The sequence below is a fragment of the Alexandromys fortis genome, unplaced genomic scaffold (assembly GCF_014885135.2).
Source record: "Alexandromys fortis isolate MF-2015 unplaced genomic scaffold, M_Fortis_MF-2015_v1.1 scaffold_32, whole genome shotgun sequence".
Classification (NCBI taxonomy): domain Eukaryota; kingdom Metazoa; phylum Chordata; class Mammalia; order Rodentia; family Cricetidae; genus Alexandromys; species Alexandromys fortis.
This window is the reverse complement of record NW_026067938.1, coordinates 11886939-11914837: the sequence shown is the minus strand read 5'-3', so window position 1 is coordinate 11914837 and position 27899 is coordinate 11886939. Positions and strand designations below refer to the sequence as shown.

At 38.9% G+C, this 27899-nt stretch overlaps 1 protein-coding gene across 2 annotated transcripts in view; it reads left to right on the top strand.

The window, feature by feature from the left end:
- Zdhhc2 (zinc finger DHHC-type palmitoyltransferase 2) overlaps positions 1–27899 on the top strand; it is a 51775-nt gene that overhangs the window by 20972 nt on the left and 2904 nt on the right. For both annotated transcript variants that reach the window (XM_050147336.1, XM_050147335.1), the window contains exons 3-12: positions 318–412; positions 6673–6793; positions 9188–9257; positions 9957–9989; positions 12038–12158; positions 14286–14418; positions 16737–16863; positions 17047–17139; positions 22617–22729; positions 24440–24513. In XM_050147336.1, the coding sequence (XP_050003293.1) occupies positions 318–412; positions 6673–6793; positions 9188–9257; positions 9957–9989; positions 12038–12158; positions 14286–14418; positions 16737–16863; positions 17047–17139; positions 22617–22729; positions 24440–24480 (947 nt within the window). In that variant the 3' untranslated portion in view covers positions 24481–24513. The remainder of the gene's footprint in view (positions 1–317; positions 413–6672; positions 6794–9187; positions 9258–9956; positions 9990–12037; positions 12159–14285; positions 14419–16736; positions 16864–17046; positions 17140–22616; positions 22730–24439; positions 24514–27899) is intronic.

Genomic DNA, 27899 nt, shown 5'->3' with positions numbered 1-27899 from the left:
CATTTGGTTAATATTGGGTTTACTCTTATGTAACTGTCCCATTTCTACAGCATAGAAAAAAATCTGATTCGCCAATTTGCAAAAAGATGGGCTATGGAGTGAAGGGGAGGTTCTAGTCAGTGGATATAGATGTAACGATACATTTAGAGATGTGAAAAAACCTTGACTTCAGGTATTTATTCAAAGAGTTTCACTTATTTGAATGTGATCTAAATACTGTTTATAGTATATCATTGTTAATTTGAATAGTTTGTGAATACCATGATTGGAGCAAAATTTCACATATTACGGTGATGATTATGTTTCTCTCGTTTTAGTTGTGTGCCTCATGGCTTATCATCTACTCTTTGCAATGTTTGTCTGGTCATACTGGAAAACCATTTTTACACTGCCCATGAATCCTTCAAAAGAAGTAAGTTAAAGCAATAGCAAAATTATCTTGAAGATAGCAATCAGTAATGCTGACTTCTGAAAATGAATTACCTTCTTTTCATCAGTTGTTACAAACTATTGAATATGGTGATATTTTTTGGATTTTAAAAAATCTGTATACGCATAAATAAACACTTGGGATTTTCACTAAGTACTTACTTTTGCATATGGTAGAGTTATTCAATCAAATCTTATATGCATTCTTTTCTACGTTAGAGTTGTGTATCCAGATAGATCAATAAGAGATAGGTGAGATAAATAGATAGATAGATAGATAGATAGATAGATAGATAGATACATACATACATACATACATACATACATAGATAGATGATAGACAATTTATTGTAATTCCATACTAATTATTATACTAAATACATATTAGTTGTCTGGCAATCACCAGGAATAGCAACAATCAATTGCTTAACTCATTTTCTCTGTATTCAAGAAATCTATAGCTAGTCTACATCTTTTACACACACAGACTCCTTCTTTCTTATTGTTCTGTCTGTTTTGATTCCATGGACCACTGCTTGGCTGAAGATGTAGCTCTAATTCCAGACGTTATGAATACATCATAGCCAGCAGGCCATAGACAGTAGGACAGAGGTGCCCTTTCCCTCAGTGACATTTTCTTCAAGTTATTGATTCCATTTCCACTTGCATTTAGATGACTTCATTATGGCACATCTCACATGGACGTCTGGGAATGTTATTCCCAGCGATCATGTCAGCCACTGAAGACAGGAGTGGTTATTGGGAGAACACGAGCAATCTTTAATACAGAGGCTTTTGAGTAGTAGCATATGACTAACTTAAAACTGCATTTTTGAATATATTGTGCTGTTCATTTCTGGGTCTCTCGTTTGGGTAAGAGCAAGGGATGGTATCTTCAATGGCCTTTGCTCTTCTTGGCATTTGCTGCAGTATATGTTTGTTGAATTTAAATAAACATTGTTGTTTATAGTATAACTTTAGTAGGCCAAGCTATAAAGAAGCCACAGCACTGTAAATTGTTCCCTAAAGCAATCAGTTTGACTTGAACCTGTGACCGTAAGAGGCCAATGCTTTCAGCCTGGAAAATGTGTTAAAACCAACCCACGTGTTTGCACAGAAATAATGGTATGTGTAGACTATAATGCTTCATGGACCATCTTTTCTTTGTCTTTCTACTTCTTTCTCCTTTTCTATGTGTTTTTCCTCCCTCATATAGTGTTCACTTCTTGCTCATAATCTCTCCCACATGTCTTGGCCTTTGTGTAGGTCTGAAAAAATATGCTGACTTCTATCAATCGGGTGAGTGATGTCATCCAGTCAGGTGGATACCAACCACCTCTCCGTTGATAACTCTCACACCTTTTCCCAGTTCTGATTTCTTCTGAGAGCTTAAATATGTGTCGCTCTGTCAGACATTCTGCTTTGGGCAGGCCAGTGACACTTCATATACAGAGAGCACTACTCTGTCATTCCCTAAACCATAGCATGTCTGTTTCTTAAATGTAAGCGTCATGGAGGCCTGGAGCCTGGGGTCTGTCTGCCTATGTCTCTATCTCTGTCTCTCACTCTGTCTATCTCTTCTTCACTCTTTCTGTCTCTGCATGTCTCTCTCTGTCTGTCTCTACCTCTCTGTATGTGTCTCTGTCCTTTGTCTCTCTATCTTTGTCTGTCTGTGACTCTCTTTCTTTGTGTCTCCTCAATTCCTCCCTACCCCCTACTTCTTTCTTTATCCCTCCCTCTTTCTCCATCATCTCCATCATCTCCATCATCTCCATCATCTCCATCATCTCCATCATCTCCGTCATCTCCATCATCTCCATCATCAGGCATGCTATACAGCTTCATGGTTTTAAGTCTTACTTACACCCCCTTCCCAGAACCCTGCAAAAATTTATCTTCCACCTTGAAACTAGAGTGTTCCATCTAAAGAGAAATTTAACATTTTAATCCACTGCATGTGTCTGTTCTGTGACTGTATAGACTCCCACATGGTAAAGTCTGGTCTCCCTTGCCTGGCAACAATAATCCTTGTCTAGGTCTCTGACTTCCTGTGTTATGTTCCTGTAACTCTTAACTCATGCAGCTTCCTGAATGTGCCATTTCAGTATTTTTTTTCTATAATATTATTTCCATTTTCTCGTTAAAAAAATTATTGTTTGTATTTGTACCAGCAGCAGTTATCTCTCTTGAAATTCCCAAGCATGGGATTATCCCAGAGTTCCGTTTCTGGACCTCTTTTTCTATATATCTGCATTGGCGATCCTATTTAATTTTATAATTTCATATAGTCTGCCATTGGTATAAACTCTCATTAATACAGTAGCCCAGGCCTCTCTCCAGAACTTCAGACACATCTAAAACTATCTCTCTGACATCTGACAAAAATTTCAAATTCAGCATATCTGAAAACATTTGGATCTCCTACTCACTTTCTAATCATATTTTTAAAGCAGTTACATCTCACAAATGGCAGTTACATCTTCCATTCTTCAAACCAAAGCTTTAGAGTTATCCTTGACTCTTCTTCCTCCTTCATCCCAGACACAGTTAGTATCTTCAGGCTATAACTTTAGCAGATGCCTTCATTGTGAGCTCATGCCCTCTCCTGCTGCCACTCTGAGCCAAGAGGGTATAATCTCTCATTTACATATTTGCAGTATCACGTGGAGGGTTTCCCTAACTATACCAAAGAAAACAGCAACCCTCCTAGGACAAGTGTAGAAATGAATCACAATGAATTTAAAACTGGATGGGACTTGGCTGGGTAATTGTTTTACACAAAACCGTGTGTGTGTGTGTGTGTGTGTGTGTGTGTGTGTGTGTGTGTATGTATGTTTGTGTGTGCAGTTACCCTCAGAGGCCAGAAGAGGGTGTCAGGAACTGGAGTTAGAGGTGCTTCTGAGCCAGTTGGCATGGATGCTAAGAACTGAACTTGGGTCCTCTACAAGAGCAGAAAGTGCTCTTAACCACTGAGCCATCCCTCCAGCCCCTTTTAGGGGTGGAGGCCTAAATCCCCATACCCTATATATGAACAGGTTCCCTCCAAAGAGTACAGGGTGGGAAGGAGAAGTACTGAGGAAGTGGACGCTAGAAACCCGAAATGGAAAGCTCCCTCATGCTGGAGAGATGGTGGAATGCGGAGAAGCAATTGTTCTTCAAGAGGACCTGGGTTTTGAAGACTAAACTGCACCCACCTGGCAACTTGCAATCAACCATAACTCCAGTTCCAGGGGCTATGGTGCTATTCTCCAAGCTCTGAGAGCACCAGACAGACACATACTACATGTGCGTGCCTGCAGGGGAAACTTCCATCTACACAAACTAAACTTTAAACAAACAAACACAAATTTATACCCTCCCTTAACTATGTGATTGAGGCCAGCTTGATAGGTCCATCGATGCCAATATCAGTTTTCCGCCTAACGATCCATAACCCTCCGTTTTATCAGGAGACGAATATCAGAAACGTTGCAATTAAACGGCCCTCTATTCAATACTAATACTACTCACAACTACATGGGGGTAAGAAGGAACAAGAAAAGGAAAACATGAACGATGAAGGAAAATCTGAGACACCCCCCCCCAAGGCTAAAACGAAGCTGAGGGCATATGGCAATTGAAAATACTTTAGGATTTCCATAATCCCATATTATGCAGATGTATGGAGTAGAAATACCAGAGTAGAAAATGATATTCCAAAACAGAAAATCTGACTATTTATGCTGAACTTTCTGTTAGGCACTTTAGTCAATAGTGTATCAATATTATTTTTATTAAAGTGCTAAAAGTGCCATGCTACTGTAAGATAGTAATGTGAGAAACTTAGTGATGGGCTATATAGGAATGTTAGAAATTTTACAGTATTTTCCCAATTTGTTAAGTAAATCTACTGTAGTCTTTTAAAACAAGATAAAATTAGTCTAGCAGAAGCAAAACCAGGATTATGAAGAACTGTGACATCTGGAGACTGGAGAATAGATCAGGAGTTAGCAGCTCGGCTTTCCAAGTTGCTCAGTACCTTCAGATACGTACAGATAGCATCTTCTAACTTGTGGACTGGCAGGGCTTTGCGTACCATAATGCTCTGGAAGAGGAAGTGGTGGAAGGGAGAATCGTGTAGCTCTACCCTATTCCAAGGTAGCAATCTATTTTTGAACTCTATATTATGTAAGTAAGATTATGCATTTGATTTCTTGGAGCTGGTCCAGGGTGTTCTGATTAATTTATTAATTTGAAAATGAAACATGCTAGTGTCTTCCATGTCTAACACACCCTAGAAGTTACCCATGAGGTGAAAAAGACCTGGAAACTCGGTGAAAAGTCGTACAATGTTGACGATATCAATGTATATGACAGTTCTTAGAAGTCATTTAATAAACCAATTCACTGGCAATTTACAGCACCTGTTTTGGTTTTTTGAGACAGGGTTTCTCTGTGGCTTGGAGCCTGTCCTTGCACTAGCTCTGTTGACCAGGCTGGTCTCGAACTCACAGAGATCCGCCTGCCTCTGCCTCCCGAGTGCTGGGATTAAAGGCGTGCGTCACCATCGCCCGGCATTACAGCACCTGGTTTTAAATCAGTTTTAGGAATGGTAATAAGAAGAGCTAGGGAAATGGCTCAGATGAGGATGCTTGCTTAGGATGTAAGCATGAGGCCCTGGGTTCGAATATGAAGCATCTAAGTAGAAAGCCAGGCGTGGTTTTTACATTAATGGGCCTGCAAGTTTAGGATTCAGTCTAGCAAAAGATCATGCACACAAGAATATTATGCCAATGTAAAAGTTATCTACACTTGAAAGCTGAAGTTTGGTTTTGTTCTGTTTTTAGTTTATTTCTGGGAGGGCAAAGGTTTAGTGTCATGATCAAATTTTTATTGAATCATCTGTCATGACATAAATTACATTTGTGTCACCTTAATTTCTTTTTTAGAGACAGCAACTCTCTCGGTAGCCAAGGCTGGTCTTGAACTCACAATCCTCCTGCCTCAGCTTCTTGAGTGTTAAGATTACAGGGATACGGAGCCATGCCCAACTCCAAGTTGTTTTGTTTTGTTTTGTTAAGTATCTATTCTGTGAGAGGTTCATTCCCAGCTCCTCCCGGAATACAGCTCAAAATTGTATCGAACTTCCCTTTCATATATGTTGGCCTAGGTTCAATTCCTGGTACTGACAAATAAAGTATATATAATGTACAATTGAAAGAATAATCAAACAAAAATGCCCAAACATTCAGCCGATACATAGAATAGTCTTAAGTTTCCTGTCTGCTATACACTGAACAGTTGCATGCCCCTGCACTCCCCAAGAAGAAACAACTGTTCTGTATTTTGTTTTAATTATTCCCCTTCTTTATAATTTTAACACATGTGACTGCCCTTATTGGTAAGATAGAGGCTGCTTAGCTTCTTGATTATGAAACTTTGTAGAGAATGTGTTCTCTAAGATAATTTGTGGTTGCTGTTTTCAGCAAGATACCAAGATAAGGTCCTTCCTTGTTCAGGCATTGTAGTTCATGGTGAAGCACCAGGAGTGGGTTTAGATGTGTCTTGTCCTGATTCATTTACCCACTACCCTTTGATAGGTGTTGGATTGAGCACTGTGGCTGATCTGGCACACACCTTTTGGACCTATTTATAGGAATTCATACAGTACCAACTTTGGGACCTTTGTATGTATGTGTATCTTGTAGGAGCCAAAACAAATTTTTGTTTTTCTTAAGTAAGTATGGTCAATTGGTTGAGTCAAAATGTCAATATAAGCATCAAATGAATACTTAGATATTTGAGTGCCAAAGGAGATCCTGTGTGACAGTTACGCCTAAGTTCAAACATGAGAATGCATATCTAATTGTTTTTCTTCTACTTCTGTTCCTGATTGTATCCAAGTGAAAAATTCATCTGCTAAGCCTTGCATTTTTACTGTGCCATCTTATCAATTATATAACTAATATTTTGACAGAATTATTCATTTTATAAACTATTTCCTACATTCTGTTCCATTTAAGCTTGAAAAACATTTATGGAAATAGGTATAATTACTACTATTATCATCATATCCTTTTTCAATATTCATAAAGTAGTTATTTGAGAGGTTAAGAGACATGCCCAGATGGGGAACTCTATCAGCCTCTCTGAATATACTATATACCATTAATATTTTATAAGTACCTTTGAGTGTCATAGAGCAGACAAACGGGTTGTCATTCCTTTGGAAAATACTGATTAAAATTTAAATTTATTCCTCAGTTCCATCTCTCTTATGCAGAGAAAGAACTGCTGGAGAGAGAGCCAAGAGGAGAAGCCCATCAGGAAGTTCTGAGGCGAGCAGCCAAAGACCTTCCCATCTCTACCCGGACCATGTCCGGAGGTAAGCGCTGGTGATGAGGAACAGCCCGCAAAGGAGGAGTAATGGCTGTTGGAAAGCATGCTCATATTCATCAGCCATCAAGTGCTCATTGGAGAGTGCTGTGCTCTTTCTTGGGTTGCTATTAAATCTTCCTATTCAGTTCCATACAACAGAACAGAAACATGAGTCACACGGTGGCAGCGAGAGCTCAGAACTGTCTCTGATTCCATCCCTCCTACTTTGTCGTGACTTGGTGATGATGTCAGGACCGCTGAAGTCTTTATCTGTAGTAGAAAAATTTTGCTTTTAAAGTTTTAATTATAAACCTTCCTGTTTGTATTTAAGGAAGCAGTGTCTTCAATGGACGTAAAGCTAATAATTTCGCAAGTGTGTTTTTTTTTTTAAATAAGACTAAAGTAGTAATTGTGTGAACTATGTAAAAACAGAATTAAGGTACTGCTATCTTTTTTATTTTAGGTTTTATTTACTCTTCTTTCATACAATATATCCTACCGTAGCTACCCCTCCCTCCCTCTTCCCAGTTCCCCCCTCCCCTCTCCTCTAGATCAGCTCCTCCACCCGCTTCTTCCCCAGAAAAGAGCAGACCTCCCAGTGACATCAACAGAACTCTGCACAACAAAATACAATAAGACCAGGCACACACCCTTATGTCAAGGGTGGGCAAGGCAGTCCAGTAGGAGGAAAATGCTCCCAAGAGCATATAAAAGAGTCAAAGACACCCCCACTCCCACTATCAGGAGTTCCCTCAAACCAACAGTCATAAAATACACACACACACACACACACACACACACACACACACACTGAGGACCTACCACAGACCCATGTAAGCTCTGGATTGCTGCTCTGGTCTCTGTGAGGCCCCAGGAGCCATGCTTAGTTGATTACCCAGCTGTGCTCACTCAAGCATTTGCAGCCCCGCTGGCTTCCACAATTCATACTTCCCCTCTTCAAAGGGTTCCCCAAACTCTGAAGGGAGGGACTGATGTTGAGACCTCCCACCTGGGCTCTCTCTTCGCCTAAGGTTTGGCTGTGGATCTCTATCTGCCCCCATCAGTTGCTGGAGGAAACCTCTCTGATGATGACTGAACTAGGCACCAATTTGAGTATAGCAGAATAGCATTAGGAATCATTTCATTGACTTATTTTTTTTCTTTGCCAGTCATGTTTGGTTCTATGGAAACTGTGATATAAATAACTTAAATTAATAGCAAGCCTACTTCACTTACGTTTTAAAGTAATTTAAAACATCTAATTAAGTCACTGTCTTAAAAAACCAACACACAGCTAGGATATGGTGACTCACGCCCTTAATTCCAGCTCTCTGGAGTCAGAGGCAGGCAGATCTTTGAGTTCAAAGCTAGCCTGGTCTACAAAGTGAGTTCTAGGACAGTCAGAGCTGTTACACAGAGAAATCCTGTCTCCAAAAAAAAAAAAAAAAAAAAAAACAAACCACCATCAACACCAACAAAAAATCCAAAACAACAACAAAAAAACTACATGAACTACAGGTAATTACTGCCAAGACTTAACCCAGAAATGTTTTGTGGCTTTAAACTTCTGCTTACCATTATAGCCCATTTGTCTGTTGAGTCCTTAAAATAGGGCTAGACTAAGGTGAGAATTCTTAAATATAAGATACACAAATGCTTTCAACGATTTAGCATGCAAGAAATATAAAATGCTTCATTAATATTCCTAGATAATTTTCATTTGCTTTGAGCTCACATTAGAATCATATTGAATCTACGTCTAACACAGTTTTCACTGTTTCCTGCAATCCAGTGCATCCTGTGAGGTGTGTGTAGAGAAATAGCCTCTCAAATTCAGCCATTCAGGTAGATTTATGCTCTCTGTATTATTGAAGAAAAGGTGCCATGGATATTGTGCAAGAACCAATATCCTGTATTGAAATGCTTCTTACAGTACTTGCTTCTAACCTTGCATCAGAATCAACAGAGATGTGAGGCCTTTTCCAATTGATGGAACCTCCAGGGTGTGTTTGCACATTCTAGACTATATCTTTGTGCTGTGTTCCAACTCAGTTATGCACAGGAATAAACTGATTTAGCTGAGGAAGACTTTCTGTTGACCAGTAGAAATGAACACACCTTCCCTTGAGAGCCATACCGTAACTACTGATGACAGAGAACTAACTCCTAGAGAGATTTTCCAAGAGGACTTTTGTTCTTGGACAGTCTCTCTAGGGAAGCCTGTCTCTAGGCAAATGTTTTCATTCTCTGTCGTTAAACTGGGTTGAATATCATTTTTTTAAGTCAAATTTAAATTCAGTATCCTTTTTAGAGTTTAAATTCTGCGTGAAGATGAAAAGTCATTTAGCTGTATTTTCAGGGATTTGTTAAGACTAAGACTAAGTGAACTTTTTGTTCCTAGCAATCCGGTATTGTGACAGATGCCAACTTATAAAACCTGACCGCTGCCATCACTGTTCCGTCTGTGATAAGTAAGGAAACCTTTGCTTCTCAAACGTCTACATGCTTGGGGTCGTGTTTTCAGTATTGCATTACTGCTTTCCTGATTATCACCACAGCCCATGGTCAAGCTGTTTAGGGCACTGTTTGGATACATGAGTGGAGTTAGTCCTTGCGTTAACTGCAGTGTAGCTTATGGCTGCAATCGATGCCATTTCCCCCAGGCTCATGGTGACGTAGCAGGCACATTTTTAGCAAGTCTTACGTGGCAAGCTCAACCTTAGCAAATGTTACTTCTGTGGGTGTTTTCCATCTTTAGAGAGACACCTTGATTGACTTCACAGGCTTAGATCTTGTTGTCTACTTAATATGTGACAGACACAGAAAGACGTGTCCTAAAGATTGAGACTAAGGAGCAAATTTTATATAAAGTTTGTGTAAATCTATGAATATTTTCCACATTGTAATGCAAAGTAGTCTCGTACCAATAACAGTCTTTAAAAAGAAACTGTATCTTAAGGAATGTACATTTTGGTGTTTCATTATTCGGTTACAACTAGAATCAGCTATAGTATCTGTTTTAGGTGAGAATGTCTGCTCTTACTGGTTTTTATTTTTAAATAAGTAACTGTGTAATATTTTACATATCACAACTGTTAGAAATGTTTTCGATTTTCTTTTTATAATGGACATCATAAGGTGTCGTGTTTTATTTTTTTTGATATTTTTAGATGTATTTTGAAGATGGATCATCATTGCCCATGGTGAGTATGAACTTGAAACAAGTTTGAATGAATTATTAACTTTAACTTAGCATAAACTGAATCACTTTTTACAAACCTTTGCATTAATCAGTCACCTAGTCCTAGAGGCACTTCCAGGTTTAGTTCTAGTATTTACTTAACTTCAGGGAGCCTTCATTTGGCAGCATTTCCATTAAGTAATTTTAAAACGAGTACATTAATAACCTGAAAGTTAATTTTACATGTTTTCCCTGTACAAGGAGTATCCTTTTCTGTACACATATAAACACAGATGCACTAAAATGCTTTCCAGAAATGTAAATATTTATACATTAATTATATGTATTACATTAATTAATAATTCCTCAATAGATGTTTATAATAAACTTTTTTAAATTAATTTTTATTGAGTGCTACATTTTTCCCCACCTCTCCTTTCCCCTTCTACCCTCTTCCAAGGTCCCTATGTTCCCGATTCACTCATGAGATCTTTTCTATTTCTACTTCCCATGTAGATTAGATCCATGTATGTCTCTCTTAGTGTCCTCATTGTGGTCTAAGTTTTCTGGGATTGTGATTTGTGGGCTGATTTTCTTTGCTTTATGTTTTAAAACCACCTATGAGTTAGTACATATGATAATTGTCTTTCTGGGTCTAGGTTACCTCACTCAAAATGATGTTTTCTAGATTGTTTACTCACCCTGCCCAGGGTCTCCCAGCCTACCCACCCTGAGTTATCCACTCTGCACAAGCAAGCAAAGGCAATATCCTGTGTTCTTTGAAGAGAGATCACATTAGAGAAACCCGTACAGACTGTTTCCAATATTCTTTCTCGCCATTATTCCATCCCGGTGCCATAAAAAACAATCTCAGAGATCTGTTCGCATCCTCACAGGGCCCCCTGAAGCTGCAGACATAACCATTAACAAGTAATATGCGATTTCACTTATTTACGAATTGCTTCTTATGGACAAGACCTTTAAGTTCAAAATTACTAAATCTCCTGTTGTTTCCTTTACATTATGCTCTTTGAGGTACAGAATCATAGTTCATGACAGTATAGCTTTAAAAAAAAAAAAAAGAAAAAGAAAAAATAGTAAAGAGTTCTGTTTCTTTACCAAGGTCAGTGGGGGAGGGAGTCAGGGAAGGAGACAAAGAAGGGCTCAAGGGGGACAAGAGCAGGACCGAGAGGAAGCAGTAGGCTTGCCATCCCACCTAACTGCCAGTTAACTCCAACACCTGTAGCTGCCACTTTAGCCGTGGAGGATCACGGAGTCACGCCCTGTTTTATGGGAAATAGGAAAACTGAGAAAGTGACTACAAAGTAAAATGTACTCCATTTTGTGTCGTCGATATTGGTAGTTGTGAGTCCACTCTCCCCCCACCCATCCTATAATGATTTTAGAAAAGGAACTTAGGATTCATGAATTTTCATATTTGGAATCGTAGAGTGTGGGGCTGGATTTCAGAAATGACTGAGCACGTATTTTCCAGTAAAGAAGATGAAATTCTAATAGGCTACTTCACACCCCCAGAATCATATAATTATATAATTATAATTATCAAGCGAGTGCTAAACTCTATCTAGATCCCATTCCTTTTCTTAATTATTCCATTTAATATATTCTTTGATAATTTATTTGCCTCCATGATGGTATGCAGTGAGGAGGGTCAAAGAGACCTGATCCAATTTGGGAAAACCTAAGAGACTAGCTTATTTAATCCCAGTTGGAAATGGAATTGAGAGATACCTTAATGAGTTCTCCAAATTTCCTTGACTTGTTGGGTCTGTCACAACGTCTCTGTCTTTAGGTGGGTGTTCTTGATGTAATTCATTGTATATGAGGCAGAGTGACATTAATTGTAATTTATTAAATCAACATTAAATATCATATGTTGATTATTTAAGCATAAAAAATCCTTTTAAATGTATTAGGAAGTGTAAAGCTCCTTATATATCAAATGCTAATTAACTTTAATTGAACATAAACCAAAAACTATGCTATGCTTAAGTATATTTATCCCTAGACTGGATCTTTCACTCACTCAGACTTTTGCTCTATTGGCAGGGTGAACAATTGCGTTGGATTTTCAAATTACAAATTCTTCCTCCTTTTCCTGGCGTATTCTCTGCTGTACTGCCTTTTCATTGCTGCTACAGACTTACAGTATTTTATCAGGTTTTGGACAGTAAGTCATGACTTTAGTGCCTTTCCTATACATAAATGTTCCACAGTGAGTTATTTCAGAGCCTGACTTTCTAGGGTTAGTCTGTGAACCATCAGTCCTCGTGATTTGCTTTCTGTGTTTGTGGACCCATCCCAGCGTGCTCGGAGCTTTCTCAGTAGTCTCTAGACACATACAGATCTGCACAGTGCACATGGATATTCCTAGTTTGTAAACAAGGCAGCGCTATGCCCTTTCCGTCTCAGGGTCCGGTAAACAAGTTCTGGTCTCCCATGGTCTGTTTGCCTCTGTGCTTTGTTGTCCATTTCTTTTTTGTTTGCTTTGTTTTGTTTTACTTTTTGTTGATTTTGCAGTATAAAATGATCTTTAAACATGCTGATGAAACCTACTGTTTCTCAGTGAGACTGGTGTGTCTTGTGGAAAAAAAATACATGCTTCATCCAAGCATTAATTATAGAACAAATAAGGGGCATTCAGGCAAAACCCCACATCTAATAAGGTTGTGAATTGGTCAGTAGATGCCAAAGGCTTTATGAGAAGAGAAAACCAACCCCATGCTTCCTCTAGATCCAGTTCTCATGGATTCACTGTTCAAGGCGATCTCGTGAACCATAACTACAGCAATGAGAACTGGCTACATAAGCAGATTTTTTTTCCCTCAGTATTTAAAAATTAAAGTGTTTCCTCCTTGGGTGTTGAGTGTCTTTAAAACTGTTATGTGGGCAATGTTCTGTATTTTTATTGCGCATTCCATTAATAATCTTTAGGTAGTTCTTTTTATATATACATTATGTTCTAAAGCAAGACAAAACAAAACTATGGCGTGTACACACTATCCAGAAATATTCCTGGCAAACATGAAATAATAGTAAAAAAGCATTTTCCTCCTTGCCAGGATTTCTTTCTCATAGAATTTTATTTGATTTTCATTAAATTATCTTTCATTATGGCAAGAATATCTGAATTGCTAGGTAATTTGTATGAGATTGAAACCAAATGTCATACTAAAGAGCTCCTGAATGCTCGCTGTGTGCTAGTCTCGTTGTTAAGAAGCAGAAAGACACGTGTGGGTTCGTCGCATTCAAAGATGCCTCCATTTCCAGTTAACGACTGATCCCCACTGAATGTCTTCCAGACTGTAATCTCAATGCCCTCCATCCCCATGGGTGGTTATCATTCCAAACCTCAACTATATCTAAACAAGAAAGACCAGAGTTCCTGTTGTTCAGGCTTTTACTGTCAAAAGCTGCCAGTGAAGGTCTTGTCTCTTCCATCAAGGGCAAGTAGACAGGGAAGTGAAACACTGTGTTCATGCCAGAATGGGAGCCCCTGGCATCTCCAGTGCCTCTCTGAATGCCAGGCCCCCGGGCCTTCACTCTCAACCGGCCCATCTCTCTTGGATGTGCAAACAGTGAGGGGCAAACAGGTTTTGCCCGTGTTGGCTGCTTTCAGCCCGTGATTGAAATCTTTGTTTCAGACAGGTGTTACAAATGTCATTTTTTTTTTCGAGACAGGGTTTCTCTGTTGCTTTGGAGCCTGTCCCAAATGTTATCATTTTTATGATGCTATGAACAGTGCCTGAAGCATTATTTTCAGGCATTAGGTTGATGTTGCTGTTTATGGCAATCTAAAGTATCAAAGAGACTAGGAACTAAATGTGCCAACTAGCCCTCATTATTTCTGGCATTATAACCAAAATCATTTAAACGTTTGTGAATATGAGGTATGCTAATAACACGTTCAGGCAGCAAATTTAAAACTCCATTTTATAGTTTCTTTTCATCTTGTTTCCTACTGGTATAGTTTCTGCTGTCCTGTTTGTTTGTTGTTTGTCTCTAGGATTTGATTTTGTTATGTGAGGCAAAATAAACATTCCAACTTTAACCTTTTCTAAATATATATTCATACTCTAGAAAGCATTTAATTTAATATGAATTGATATTTACTTTTGATATTTACATTTGAATATGATATTTACTTTTCTCCTTAAATTTTAGTATGAAACTGTGTGTTGTCATTTTCTGTTTCTAAATTATTAAAAAAAAACAACCATACTAACTGATTCATAAATGTAGAGGGATATTCATTCATTCCTTTGACGAACGTTTTGTTTTCTGCCTTTCCTTGTAGAATGGTCTGCCTGATACTCAAGCCAAGTTCCATATTATGTTTTTATTCTTTGCTGCAGCTATGTTTTCTGTCAGCTTGTCTTCTCTGTTTGGTTATCATTGTTGGCTAGTCAGCAAAAATAAATCTACATTAGGTGAGTATCCGATCACTATGGCAAAGAGAACGTTAAATACACATGCCATCATTCACTAAGAGTTGTCATATGAATAAATGTCATCAGCCTGTCTTGAAATAGGCAAATAAAATCCTTCTTATTTCCCCCGTGTTTTGTAATGTCATATAGACACCAGTCCATTCTTTGCATGTATTACTTGACTATGCATGGTTTGAAAACAGTATTTATACCAAGTGGAGAGCAAAGGAAAGCACAAAGGCAAAAATTAAACATAATAATAACTATAAAATCAGAAGGATTTTGAAGGATGCAAACAGGTCATGAAGTAATGGCTGGAGATGGTGGAAGGGAAGCCATTTTGAATGAGCTGTCAGGGACCGTCTCACCACACCAAGAAATGCACAATCTGAAAAGTTAACGTAGAAAGATCCAGAACATTGTAGACATGGAACAGAGTCTGTTCAAAAGCTCTACAGACAAGAAGTGATGAGTAGTGTTCATTGTTAAACAAGATCTAGAATCGCCAGGGAGATGGACCTCTGAACAGGCCTATGGGGCTGGGGGAGATGATCTCGGTTACCTTCACTGAGGTGGGAAGACCCACCTACTGTAGGTGACAGACAGCATTCCCTGGCTGGGCTCCTGAACTGTATCAATGGAGAAAGGGACTGAGAAACAGCATGCATTCATTGTTCTCTCCTGCCAGTGAGACTTCCTGCCTTGAGGGTCAGTAGCCAGGGGCTGTAAGCCAAACAAGCTCTTTTTCCCTTAAGTTGCTTTCATCAAAATATTTATCACAGCGCCAGGAAGAGAAGCTAAGACCCAAGGGATATAGCCGTGCTCAGAGGGAAAGACGCAACTGCAGATGTTCATATTAAAAATGAATAAGGGTTTTAGCCAATAACTGTGCAGTGTGATGAGCCAGAGAAGAGAGAGCCCAAAGCAAGCAGAAGGAAGGACCTAATGAGTGTGGGAGCTCATAGAAAGGAAGTTAAAGGAGAATAAATAAAACAGATAACTTATTTTTAATATAACAAATTTAACGAGGCTTATATGAGAAGAAAGAGTAAAAGAGTTATTACCAAAATTAGAAGTGACTGACTTCCCAGAGGTGAAGGGTTTTGAGAGGACTGTGAAATGCTGCCCATTGGCACAATGGGTGACCTAGGTATGATGGGAAATGACCAGAAACGAAGCACCAACCTGCCTGAGAAATAGCAAGGCTACGTAGGGAGGCCCTTGTCTAATAAAGAACAGTTTTTTGTTCTTGTTGTTGTTGATGGTGTTGCTTTTTTTGGGGGGGAGGGGGTGTCTTAAAGCTGAACATCCTGGAGCAACAAAGGCTAAAGCTCTCATAACTTCCTGTTTCCCTTAGTATCTGACCCTGCCAGTTAGATTTTTGTCTCCAAAATGATGGACAGAATCTTTATGCTTCTAAATGTGTTCCTATCCTAAAACGGAGATTTTAGAATTTGCTTTGGGGAGTTACCTAAGAGGAAACTGTGGCGTTGTAAAGAGAACACTGATGACCTCGCTACAGCACCACGTCTATATTCACTTGCTGTGTGACTGTGGGCAACTCTAATGTCTTTTTGGACCACAGCTTTGATACACAAAAGGGGCATAACTGGATATGACTGTTTGGGGATTAGAGTTGTATTTGGACAAGCTGGCTACAAAGTACATTTTTGGGTCAACTGGAAAAATTATGATGAGTTTTTTTTGTTTTGTTTTATTTTGTTTTGTTTTTTCGAGACAAGGTTTCTCTGTAGCTTTGGAGCCTATCCTGGAACTAGCTCTTGTAGACCAGGCTGGCCTTGAACTCACAAAGATCCGCCTGCCTCTGCCTTCCAAGGGTAGGGATTAAAGGCCTGTGTCACCACCATCCGGCTGAAATAAAAATTTTAATGATGTCTTTTTTTTTTGGCCAGAAGATCTAGAAGGTGGGCTGGTGGTGGGGTATGTCAGTCGCGGGGAAGGGGGGGGCACCCTCTCTATAAAGTTGTCCTCTGATCCCCACATGCATACCATGGCTCATGTGTTCCCACCATGCCCACCTATACACACACTAATGATAGGTAAAGCAAGGATCTGGGAGGTGTCGATTTTAATTCCTTGGCTCATTTGAATTTTCTAATTTTCTCTAGTTCACACGTGTTCTTATAATAGTGAAAAATTAAAATAGACCTACTCATTTCTTAACATTTTAAAACGTAGAGCTATGTCTAGGTCAATGAGGACTCTCGGGAGGCCACCGTCACTTCACTCGTTCCAGGGTTAGGGGTCACTAGTATATACATTCTGTACTCAGGGTACTGCTTCTCTGTTTCTTTTAGAGGCATTCAGAAATCCAGTATTTAGACATGGAACAGATAAGAATGGATTCAGTTTGGGTTTCAGTAAAAACATGCGGCAAGTCTTTGGCGATGAGAAGAAGTACTGGCTGCTACCAATATTTTCAAGGTACTTTTTCTGAAAACTTTCTAGGTGAACTAATGAAAGTTAGCAAACAATGATGGCTTTGAGTTAAACCTGTTGTTGCTTTTCTGCACCGGGCTTTCTACAGTACCATTCAGCAATTCGCAGTTGCCGGTGGAAAGCCATTAGCTCACTGACCCACGTCTTCTTACTGTTTTTTAATTACAGTCAAGGTGATGGCTGTTCTTTTCCAACTTGCCTTGTTAACCAGGATCCCGAACAACCATCCACTCCCGCAGGACTGAATTCGACGGCGAAAAAGTAATGCCACATTTTTTTTTTCTGTTTCATTTGCAAGTGATGTTTTCTGTTGTATTTTTTGGTTATGAGTTCCTTGGAGGAGAAGATGTCAGAGACAATGGCCTCCACCTGCTGGGATGGAGGGAGACAGTGGCAAAGTCGAGGGGATACATAGTTTCAATTGCATTCATACAATTCTGTTTATAAGGGCTGGAGTAAGGAAACAGGCGGGCTAGAGAGATGGCTCCGCAATTAAGAGCACTGACTGCTATTCTAGAGGTCCTGTCAATTCCCAGCACCCACATAAAGACTCATACCATCTATAACCGTCATCCCATGGGATCCAATGCCCTCTGTTTGTGTGCAGATATACATGCAGACATAACACCATGTACATAAAATACAAAATAAATAAGGCTCTTTTAAAAAGAAAGTAAGTATTAATTCTCTAGTTGAATGAAATATATTACCATTTTTGTCTGTGAGCATAGCGTTTAATGGCTGAGCTATCTCGCCAACTGAAAACGTATTATGATTTTTGAAAGGTAGGATTTAAAAAATACTGTAAGTCAAAAATAGTTCCCCATCTGCTCCAGCTAGATGTCAAGGTAGGATTTTTTGTATCCAAACTTGATATCTCTCCTCCACTGTAATGTTTATAAAGGTTAAAGAAAATTCCTTCAATTGGGCCTTTGGAGATCAAAAGGACCTCCGGGCATCCATTTGATACAGAAGGATACAACTGTGTACATTGTATCCTTCTGGCTCTGAAAGGTCTCTAAGTCCTGCCCCAGTCAGTGTGCCTGTGCAAAGGGTTTGAAAATTCACTGTATGTAGACCTTTGCTGCAGCTTTAAATTTGTTTGAATTGTAGTCTATCGAAGATCTGAGGATTGGAACATTAAGACAGAAGTTTAATTCTGGCTTTCTACTAACTGGACAAAGGGAAAAGTACAAAACCATTAAAGTTGCTATATGAGAATTTTCTTATTTTTTTTTTAAGAAACAAGGCGATATCCTCTTTTTTTTGGGGGGGGAGAAGGATGCATATGCCTTACTGTGAATATTTTAAGAGATTTATTTCTTTCATTTGTGTGCATGGTGTTCTGTCAGCATGTGTGTGTGTGCACCACATGCTGCCTGGTGTCTCCAAGTCCCAAAAGGAAGTCAGATCCCCTGGAATTGGAGTCACAGACAGTTGTGAGCCACCTTGTGCATGCTGGGAACTGAACTCAGGTCCACTGCAAAAGCAGAAAGTGTTTTTGAGTTCTGAACCATCTCTCCAACTCCCTATATACATTTCCCAGATGAAGAATTACTTTTTATATATTTATTTGAGTAGCAACATGCTCTAATTTTAGATGAAAGTCGGTAACAAAAGTATAAGCATGATATTATTTAAAAAATTTTAGAGGTTTTTTTTCATTGCTATAACTTCAGATGCAAATGGCCACTTAATCTGTGAATATTTCTTGATTACAGTGCTTTTTTCTATGAATTCTGGAGTGTTCCCAGAATTATTTTCAAGGCTGTGACCCTGGCAAACATTCCAAAATCACATTAAGTTTTTAAGACGTATTTGTCTCTCCGTCTTTGGTGTGAGCTGTGTGCAGGCCAAACTTTACCCATTAGGGAGAATGTTGCTCTACTACATCTCAGTGAGACAGCAGTCATTTCCTGGGTCAAATTTTAAGCAGTTTTGGCTTGAAAATTATATAGGGTTAAACGTTAATGGATTTTCCTATACGTCAATGTAAAATAACTGAGTTCTAATGAATTATTGAGAATATGTTTTTAAAGTTTTGCAAAATTTAATAGTAGATTACTTTGATATTATTGACCCCTGTTAAGTGGTTTTTGTACTTTAAGAATCAGCAGGTTTTAGAAGCAACATTTTTCTCTACCTTCTAGCTACTCTAAGGTTGGGGAAATCTCACTTTTGACATATTTACTCAGCTAAGTGACCTTGAAGTTATGTGTCCTCAACAGCCATTTCTTATCTCTCATTTAAATGTTGAGGTTTAATTTGAGCAACTAAGGGGGAATCTTGAGTTTAAGATCAGCTTGGGCTATAAAGAAAGTTCAGGACTAGACTGACCCCAAAATCAAAGAGGCTGCTTCAAAATCAAAAGCCAGAGATATAGTTCAGTGGTAGCACTTAAAGGTCTATTGTGTATGTATAAGGTCCTAGGTTTGATTCTTTTCACTGCAGAAATAATATATATTTAAAATTTTCCTATATATTTCCATAAGGCTTTCTTACCACTTGCAGTTACATGTGCACACACACACACACACACACACACACACACACACATCCTTACTTACCACCTTCACGGCTGTTTCCTAAGCTAGCATACCATTGACTGTCCCATAAATGATTTCAACAGGTTTCTATCTGGTCTTCCCAGGCCTTCTTTCTTCCTTTGGATTGTGTCTTGCTCTAGTTCTCCAATGGTCTATTATGCATATCAAAACTAATGGTAGTGCTTGCCTGGCCTCCTAGGCTGCCCTTGAAACCTCTTTGATGTCATTCCTCCTTACTTTCTCATCATTACCACTCCCCAGACACACTGTGGCGTTTTCTCTTTCGACACTCTACCAAGCACACTTTGTATTTAGTGCTTTGGGACTTGCCAGCTCCCCTCTGCTCAAGAGCTACTGTCTTGAGAACCATTGCCTAGGGGTGTGGTAAGGGCGTCAGTTAGGGTATCATGTTACTATATAATTGATGATGACCTTAAGACTCCTGATCCTCTTGGGTTCATTTCTCCATTGCTAGAATTATAGGTGTCTGTTACCTATCACTGTACATGAGAGACCATGTTCAGTAATATTTGGACAACACAATTTCATTGCAAAGGGGAGAGCAGAAAGTCACTGAGTTTATTATTGCCTGATTATGTGTATATTATTCTTCCATATTTAATGATAAAGTTTCCATGAGTATGAAGTCTTCATTCTTGGATATAAGAGATAATTATCTTAGTTATGGTTTTCTATTACTGCCAGGTAACACCATGACCAAAGAGCAAGTTGGGGAGGAAAGGGCTTATTTGGTTTAAACTTCCATATTTCCATTAATTACTGAAAAAAATCAGGACAGGAACTTAAACAGGGCAGGATCCTGGAGGCAGGAGCTAATGCAGAGGCCTTGAAGGAGCTGTTCACTGGCTTGTTTTCCCTAGCTTCACCCCACCCTCTTATAGAACCCAGGACTAGCAGCCTAGGGATGGCGCCACCTAATGGGCTGGGCCCTCTCCCATTGATTACTAAATGAAAAAATGACTTACAGCTGGATCTCTAGGAGATATTTCCTCAACTGAGGTTCCTTTCTCTTGATGACTCTAACTTGTGCTTAAGTTGATGGACAAAACCAGCCAGTACAATAAGACATCGCATACTAATTAACTGCTGGTTGATATTTTATTACTGCTAATATGATTATAACAAATGACAAAGATCTACTCTTGTAACAATATTTATTGTTATAATAATATATAAGCTATATTACCTGCTATATATACTGTATACATTATATATACTGTGTATATAATGTAAGCCATATATATGGGTGTGTATATATTGTTTTTTATATATAGCTGAATATGTTTTATATATATAGTTATGTATGTGATATATATTTGTTATATTATTATATAACCTGAATGGCCATGCTTTTTTAAAAGTTTGCTTCTTTTTAATAAATTTAATTTATTAATGTATTTGTGTTAAAGCCACAAGAAGGGAATTAAAATACTCAGGAATTTTAGTTGTGAGGCAGTTATCATGTTGCAAAAGTTTATTCTTATAGCCTTAAAATATAATTGTTATAACTGGCTGAAATGTGGGAAATTGTTCTTGGAAAGATTTTGAGAAACAATGTTACAATTATTTGAGGGAGTCTCTGTGCTAACACACGTCCCCAAGTTAAGTAGTAGTTAATGTGCCGTCAGATATGTTAGTCTGTAGCAGATCTAGCTAATTTTTAAACAAAGTGCTTCTTTCAAGCTTCTTTTACTTCCCAAATTGTATACCAGGTTTCTGAGACCTGATAATATCAGATGTTTGAAAAGTTCCTGCAAGATATGACTCAGTTTTGCTTATCGGACAAAAGGACAGTAGTTCCTTGTTCAAGCCGACTTAAGTCACTTGCCAAACCCAAAGCCAATTTTTTTTCTTTGACTTTTCTTCTTACCGTGTTCTTTATATTTCCTACACACACACACACACACACACACACACACATACACACACACACACACACACACACACGGCGAACAATGAGGACAGATGAGAAGCCAAGGTCAATGACAAGGGGTTCTGATCCTACTTCATGTTCCGGCTTGGTGGGAGCCTAGCCAGTTTGGATGTTCGCCTTCCTAGACATGGACGGAGCGGGGAGGACCTTGGACTTTCCACAGGGCAGGGAACCATGACTGCTCTTTGGATTAGAGAGGGAGGGGGAGAGGAGTGGGGGGAAGGGGAGAAGAGTGGGGGGAGGGGGAGAAGATTGGGGGAGGGGGAGGGAAATGGGAGGCTGGGAGGAGGCGGAAACGTTTTTTTCTTATTCTCAATAAAAAAAAGGGAAAAAAAATAAAGTCAATACATATTTCCTTAATTTGGTACTTAGTGTTATGTGTAGGTCTGTGTAGTGGCCTTGCATATGTATATGTATGTCCACATGTATGTGGATACACATATATGCGTGTGTGTATTCATGGGTATGTATGCAGGAGTATGTGCACAAGCGTGTGGAGGCTCTAGTGACATCTGGAGTCTTCCTTGATCCTTTGCCATCTTATTCATCAATACAAGGATCTCAGCTGATTCCATAGCTCACCATTTTGGCTAGCCTAGCTAGCTTGTTTGCTCCAAGGAGCCCCTTCCTCAGCTGCCACATTCCCCAGCATTTACCTGGGTCTGTAGATCTGAACTCTGGTCCTCGTTTGTATGGCAAGTGCTATACCCACTAAGTCATATCCATGGCCTTCAATCTTACTTTACAAGCAAATTTCAGCCAGGTGGGATGCATGCCTTTAATCCCAGCACTCGGGAGTCAGAGGAAGATGGATCTGTGAGTTCGAGGCCATCCTGGTCTTGACATGGCAGCCAGAGCTACACAGAGAAACCCTTTCTTGAAAAAACAAAGAAATTGTTTGTCATAAGTGAGAAACTGGTATTACTTGGCATAAATAAAACAATAAATGGTCGCCCAATAACTGCTATTACATACTAACAAAATTTTTTTGCATGCTAAAGTTTGACTTTGAGGACATTTTCTGTATTCAAAGTGGAAATTTCCCAGAGTTGGGGACTGCATAATCGGGGATGCAAGAAGGCTAAAAAGAATGATTCTCTCACGGAGAACCAGATTTACTCAGTCTGTCTCCCATCCCTCCTGCAAACAGCCTGCATTGCAAAAGGCCTGCATTTCATTTTGGGAACTATCCAACAATGTTGCTGAGTTAATTTGTGATTGTGATTACTTCTTGTCAGTCCTGAAAACCATCAGTTTCCTGCAAAGCCATTGAGAGAGTCCCAGAGCCACCTCCTGACGGAGTCTCAGACCTGGACGGAGAGCAGCTCGAACCCTGGAAAAGGCAAAGCCGGTGAGGATGCAATTGCTTTGGTTTTGATAGCCTCTGTTTTCAAGAGGTAGATGAGGAGGGAAAGTCCATTGCACAGAGATTTATATTTTATTTTTGAGTCAGACCCCCACCATACACATCGGGTTATTGTCAAAGAATTTCTGCCTGTTCACCACCAAATCTTTATTGCGGCACATTGTAAAGATGGCAAGTGACTCACAGTATAAAGCATAGAAAATGAGAGAATGGAGCCAATTCAGAAACTTGGACAATATCTCCAGGAAAGGATCTTAAATTCCACAATTTTGTCTTTTACTTTAAAGATTCCATCTAGTTTCAGAGTATTAAAGTGAGTACATAATTACTGTAACTTCAGCTGCTCTCGGTTTTTTTCACATCTCCCAATTTCTCTCATTGCTGTTGGCTTTCTTTTTATTTCAAAGAATAAGCAACCTGTTTTGAACTGTGTTTCACTGCCCCTGTTTTGAACTCAAACCTGATTACAAATCTCACTTTCATGTGATTTTTGGGTCTCCTAATGGGTATTTAGATTTTGTTTCTTTATAATCATAGTGTTGGTGCTTGTAAGGGTTAAATGCAATAGTGTGGTCGTAATGCAGCGGTGTGTGTGTGTGTGTGTGTGTGTGTACATGTCTGCACACATGTTTGGTGCCCCAACAAATGAGTACAGAAGATCTCCAGATCAACTTTAGTCAACCTCACGTAGACCTTTACTTAGTTTTATCTTATGCCCCTTTCATTTTCATGACTCACACGCTGGTTCATTGTACTTTAAAGTATGGAGTGATTTATTTAGAATCTCTTTGGTGTTTAGTGACAGTCTGAACAAAACTAGGTAGTCCTTGAGTAAAAGTTCTACTTATTATTTAACATCTAATCACCCATATTCTTTTAAAATGCAAAATTTCTTTAGTAAATCTTAGTGTTTTTTTTTTCAAAAATACATTTGCCTCATGATTTAAGTATTATAATTTGATCTCTCTCTCTTCTAGACAGTATATTTCACTTCTCAGACTGTGGTAAGGATGAGGCACTACCTAGACAATAGTTGATGGTACTGATTTGGCTTCTGAACGCTAGTTTCCATAGAAACAAAGCAGTGATGGAGGGGCAGTTGTCAGGCAGGCTCACTAATCTTTCTTCCAGAAGGATTTATATTTCATATTACAGTACACACTAACACACTGCTGATTTCTTGCTTTTTAATATGCAATTAATTGTTTGGCAGTTACATTGATTTTTATGTTTCTTTGGTTGCTAAGTTGAGAAGCTAAGGTTTAAACATGAGAAGGATGGGATGGCAAAAGGACTTCAAGGCTTCTTTCCTTGGAGGAGAGGAAGGGAGTCAGGAAACCAGGTGTATGCGGTGCCTGCTACTGCAAATCTTTCCTTACTGTGATCCCCTGCTTCCCCCAAGTCCTGTCTCCCTCCACTGCCCCTGTGTACCTGCGCTCGCTCTCTCTCTCTCTCTCTCTCTCTCTCTCTCTCTCTCTCTCTCTCTGTGTGTGTGTGTGTGTGTGTGTGTTTGATGCTGGAGTGATTTAACCAGTGTCGTGTGGTGAGTGAATGTCTATGTGTTTCTGTAAACCAAATATCAACACAATATACGAGACTCTTCTGTTAGTATTTTAGAGGGTGGCTTATAGGTAAATAGAGGTATTTTTGCCGTTTGTTCAAATCAGTCAAAAGTCTTCATTTATGTCCTTTAAGGTATGAGCAACCCTGCACTAACTATGGAGAATGAAACTTAACTCTACAACCGAACATGAAATCACTTTTATGAAGTAAGATGATTCGCCTTTATTGTTACATTTTATATTTTTAACAGGTTTCCAGTTCCAAACAGTTCATAGTTTCCATGAACAATATTTATTTTGAATGACTCAGAAGAAATCTTACTTGACCTGTAGAATTCCACGAATCATGATGGACGTGGAAATGGACCTAGGTTCAGTGCTAGCCAGCATACAGGTTAACTTGACAAGCTGTAGAAATAACTTAATGGAAAAGTTACTATTACAGTAATACATTAAGTCATGGGGATGGATTTAAGATGAACATTATTTTATAGGATCATGGAATTAAATTTTCCCCTCATTTAAAGTTATTGTCACCGTATCTTTGATCATCCATCTATTAGCAGACTCTTATTTGGTCTAAGTATTAGATGATTAAATCTTCCCAGAACAACCTCTACACCGCCATTTTGGGTCACTCACAGTAGGACCTCATTATAGGTCATTTTTAGTAGCTGTTCCAGATCATTTTTTTACATTATAATTAACACATAAAACCTGTGTTTCCAAATCAGTCAGCTTAAAACCTATTCTATTAAGCCGCTAGTTAGCACAAAGGTATAAGAAAGAGTGCCTCTGATAAACAAGCCAACTATACATGCAATATTAGAATAAATACAATATATACCACAGATGGTATTCAGGGCTGGAATCCCAGTGCTCAGAAAACAAGCAGGGGGCTCTACTGCAAGGGCAAGGCCATCTTGGTCTACGTAAGGAATTCCAGGCCAACCAAGGCTACATGGAAAGAGCCTGTCTGAAAATCAACTAAACAGACACCTTGAGGTCTCTCATTCTCAATTATGAGTCTGCAGTCATCGGTACCACTACAGAAGAAGCTTCCTTGCCCATAACAGCCAGTGGCAGCATGAATCATGGTCAGGGTGCATTGTAAGAAATTCTCAAATAATCAATGAAAATACTATTTTGGAAGGAAAAAAAAGCAAGTAAATAAAAAATAAGCACGATATAACCAAGTTAAACATTAATGATTATAAACACAACTTTCTATTTTAAAAACTGAAATCTAAAATCCCCAGTTGTAAGGGAGACAAGGAACTGCTGTCTCAAATAAAATCATGTATATTTTCATGCATATTGAATTTTTAAATTTGCTTTGTTTAGTTTTGATGAATAACAATGTAATTAAGAACAAAACACAGTAGGGTACAGAGACATGTCCATTCAGTCCCCAAACTCACAAGCAGAGGCAGGTAGCCCTCTGTGAGTTCAAAGCCAGCCTGAGCTGTATTTTGTGAGTTCTGGGTTATTCAGAGCTGCAAAACGAGACTCTGTCTCAGAATGAAGAAGGGAGGGAAGAAGGGAGGGAGGAAGATTAAATAAAATTACATTATAAATTAGTGTTTGACTTTGAGAAGCCATGTGTCACCTCTGAATACATGACGGTACAGTAGGTCAGAGTGACCACAATTAGGGCTAAGAAGGTAAAAGTGGAATATTTTGAATTTGGTTAAATACCAAGTAGACAATTTCTGGAAAAGATCCTGAGAAAGGACCTATGAGTGCAAAACTATGAACCACGCGTTAATACTGCAAATAAAATATTTTATAGAAGTTGTGTTAATACATAAAATTCACAGGATTTGTTTTCAGTATTTGAAATTATTGGTTATCAATACCATTATCAATGAGGTTATAATTAGTATTAATAGTTCACTTGTTTATATGGCAATGCTGTGTCTAGCTCTCCTTGGCATTCTAACATTCTGATACTGACCAGCTTTGCATTTGGTGATAACTAACCCTGGCACCTTTTACAGAGACAGCAATCACAGGCTCTCAATGAATACATGAGAGAATAGTGATTGAAAAATATGGGACTTTAACCCACAGAAGCTTGATTTTATTACATTTGGACATATGTAATTTGTATTCATAACCCAATGGCACTAAATAAACTATACCTAATAAAAAATACCAAGTGATTTTCCTGAATACTTCTCATTTAAGTGACATAATTATCACCAGAAAAAAATAATTTTAAATTAAATTTCTTCTAATATAGTAGGAAAGACTATACTTTTTTTGAGCCAGGTCCCATCTGGCTGGCTTGGAACTCATTGTATAGACTAGGATGGCCTGAAACTTACAGAGATCTGCCCGCCACTGCCTCCCCTGTGGTGGGATTAAAGGCCTTCATCACCATGCTGAATATCACACTTTAAAAAAATAATTTTTTTTCTTGCATTTGTGTCTCACGTTTGCAAACCACTTAATATGCACTTTTATGAAACTCTGTCTAGAGGTCCTAGAGAGATGGCTCAGACTGTTCTTCCAGAGGACCTGGCTTCAATCCCCAGCTTCCAATTGTCTGTAACTCCAGCTCCGGGGATCTGACACCCTCACATAGACACACACATGCAGGCCAAACAGCAATGCACATAAAATTAACAAAGTATTATGGGACCATGTCTAATGTTGCTGAATATAATTCAGATTACCAAATGGTATTTTCTGTTCTTGTCTTTCTGAACTACATTAGTAAATGTTCTGTAGCTTTGTGGGTGAGATGCTGAAGATAGAACCCAGGGCTTGTGCATTCTAAATAAGTCCCATACCATACCATACCATACCATACCATACCATACCATACCATACCATACCATACCATACTATACCATACCATACCACACTATACCATACCATACCATACCATACCATACCATACCATACCACACTATACCATACCATACCATACCATACTACCATACCATACCACACCATACCATACCATACCACACTATACCATACCACCATACCATACCATACCATACCACCATACCACACCACACCATACTACCATGCCATACCATAACATACATACCATACCATACCACACCATACCACCATACCACCATACCATACCACCATACCATACCACACCATACTATCATACCATACCATACCATACTACCATACCATACCATACATACCACACTATACCACCATACCATACCACCATACCATACTACACCATACTATCATACCATACCACACCATACTATCATACCATACCATACCATACTACCATACCATACCACACTATACCATACCACACCATACTACCATACCATACCATACCATACCACCATACCATACCACACCATACTATCATACCATACCATACCATACTACCATACCATACCATACATACCACACTATACCACCATACCATACCACCATACCATACTACACCATACTATCATACCATACCACACCATACTATCATACCATACCATACCATACTACCATACCATACCACACTATACCATACCACACCATACTACCATACCATACCATACCATACCACCATACCATACCACACCATACTATCATACCATACCATACCATAC